The sequence below is a fragment of the Coffea arabica genome, chromosome 6c (genome assembly GCF_036785885.1).
Source record: "Coffea arabica cultivar ET-39 chromosome 6c, Coffea Arabica ET-39 HiFi, whole genome shotgun sequence".
In the NCBI taxonomy this organism is placed as follows: Eukaryota; Viridiplantae; Streptophyta; class Magnoliopsida; order Gentianales; family Rubiaceae; genus Coffea; species Coffea arabica.
The window spans coordinates 43387784-43389703 of NC_092320.1; the positions used below are offsets into that span (position 1 = coordinate 43387784).

The window sequence follows — 1920 nt, forward strand, 5'->3', positions numbered from 1 at the left end:
GACTTGGTACACCTTAATTCAATACCAAGTGGCGACTCCTATATTTTCTTAGAACCCTTTTTAAACTATTATTTTGAGCCAAAATCATCGCACTTTTTGAGTCCCATTTTAGGCCCTTTTTCTTTATTTATTTTCTAAAAATCAAAAACTCATTTTTCACTCAAAATTAATCAAAATTCATTTTATATAAACTCGTAATTTTATTTTTCATTAAAAATTGGGCGCGACAATTCCTGCATCAGCCCAAAAGATATTCGTTATCTGCTGTCACATTCCAGCTGTACAGCATGAAAAAAGGATGGATTCTTGAGTTTTTGCTCTTGAAAATAATTCAGCATGCTACCTGCTTCTCCATATTTCAAGTTTCTTTCCCGTCTCGTACGAAGATATCATTTAAGGCCATCCCAAGTATATCCCACATTACCCATTCCACCTGCCTCCTTTCTTATAAACTCATGACTCTGTTTCAATGACCCAGCATCCTCGCTTATTTCAGTTTGGAATCCTTGAGGCTCACTCGCTTTTCTTTGTGATGGCATCATGTGCGAACATTGAGCAATGTGCAACTCACGGTTATGCTCTAAGACAAGGTCATGCACATGGTACTTCATTGTCCCTCTAAGTAACACGATAACCATTTTAGCTTCACACCCTATTTTCATCAGCACTCGTGTCCTCTTTGGCATCACATCACTTTCGTACTTGCGCTTCACACCTTCCTTGCAGCAACTACATCTCCTAAACGTGGTCACCCCGTCTTTGTTTTTATTTAGATAGTTTTTGTGTACACTAAAACTCATTTTAAAGGCATATTTGTTGTAAAACTTGTACGCATCATTTTTACTGTTGAACTCCATTCCTAAATCAGGGGTCCCATCTTCTGCCAATTTGTTGCAATCTATTACTTTTGCTCCTACTAATTATGCATCAAACACCCTAATTTGCAACACTTCATGAGTAATATGTACATAAACGACAACATAAATGTATATTCTCATATACCAAATCCTATTATTACACTTATCAACATGATTAATGATTCACATCACTTTACTTTTACTCTAAGACAACGGCATTATCTATGTACAAATACAACTCCCTGTACACTAAGTTATACAAACTGTAATGTGCTGGTCACATGATATAAGCCTATTTAAATTGTATGTACATCCACTCTGGTGATTATATTTAGGTTCTAGGTTCCTTAGCTCACTAGACCTTATGTCATTCGTTAATGACAACCGTCTAAGCCAACTCCGCATTTTCTACTATTTCTACATTTGAGGGCCAAACAAACATTTTCTACTCATTGTAATATATAAATTACATCATGTAATTCACTTACAACACCAGGTACACCCATTTATTATTCACATATATGTCTTTTCCTCTGTTTCACCTCATTCAACTCTACACCTCCATTTTATACACACTGCATGATCAAGAGAGGGGCAAACTAAGATTGCGTGATGAGTATGGACCAACTACTGGATGCACAATGATTCATATTAATTGTAATACGGTGGCTATAACCTATAACTAATTTACAACAGGATGTACATTCATTCACTTGTTAAATGTGACTTTGTTTCTCTCATCTTTCCCTAATTTTGCTCGATGCTTTACTTGAATACATATCCCTAGGTCTTCGGATAACTACTATCCCATTATAGTCCATCACTGAAAAGCTGAATGCTCACACACACATACACACATACGGTATAACTTCACTATTCTTCTATAATCTTTATATTATGTCTTTAGTGACTCTAATTTTATCCTTCATTTAACAGATGTGCATTGGGTGACAAATGATTGGCCACAGTTGCTGACATGGTTCAGTCACGTTACCTTGGTTGCTAATACGTTTTATGTTTCACCAAACTCGGAGAGCGCAGTTGCTTCTGCTCTTAAGTTGAA

The 1920-nt window shown here is 36.1% G+C and overlaps 1 protein-coding gene across 1 annotated transcript; it reads right to left on the bottom strand.

The window, feature by feature from the left end:
• Nucleotides 1-389: 389 nt before the first annotated feature.
• LOC113693478 (protein FAR1-RELATED SEQUENCE 5-like) lies at nucleotides 390-857 on the bottom strand. The gene has a single exon (XM_027212010.2). It carries the CDS (start codon nucleotides 855-857, stop codon nucleotides 390-392), a length of 468 nt encoding a protein of 155 aa, XP_027067811.2.
• Nucleotides 858-1920: the final 1063 nt, after the last annotated feature.

Coding starts and splice junctions, on each gene's coding strand:
- LOC113693478 (XM_027212010.2), bottom strand. CDS start 857: ATGGAGTTCAACAGTAAAAATGATGCGTACAAGTTTTACAACAAATAT.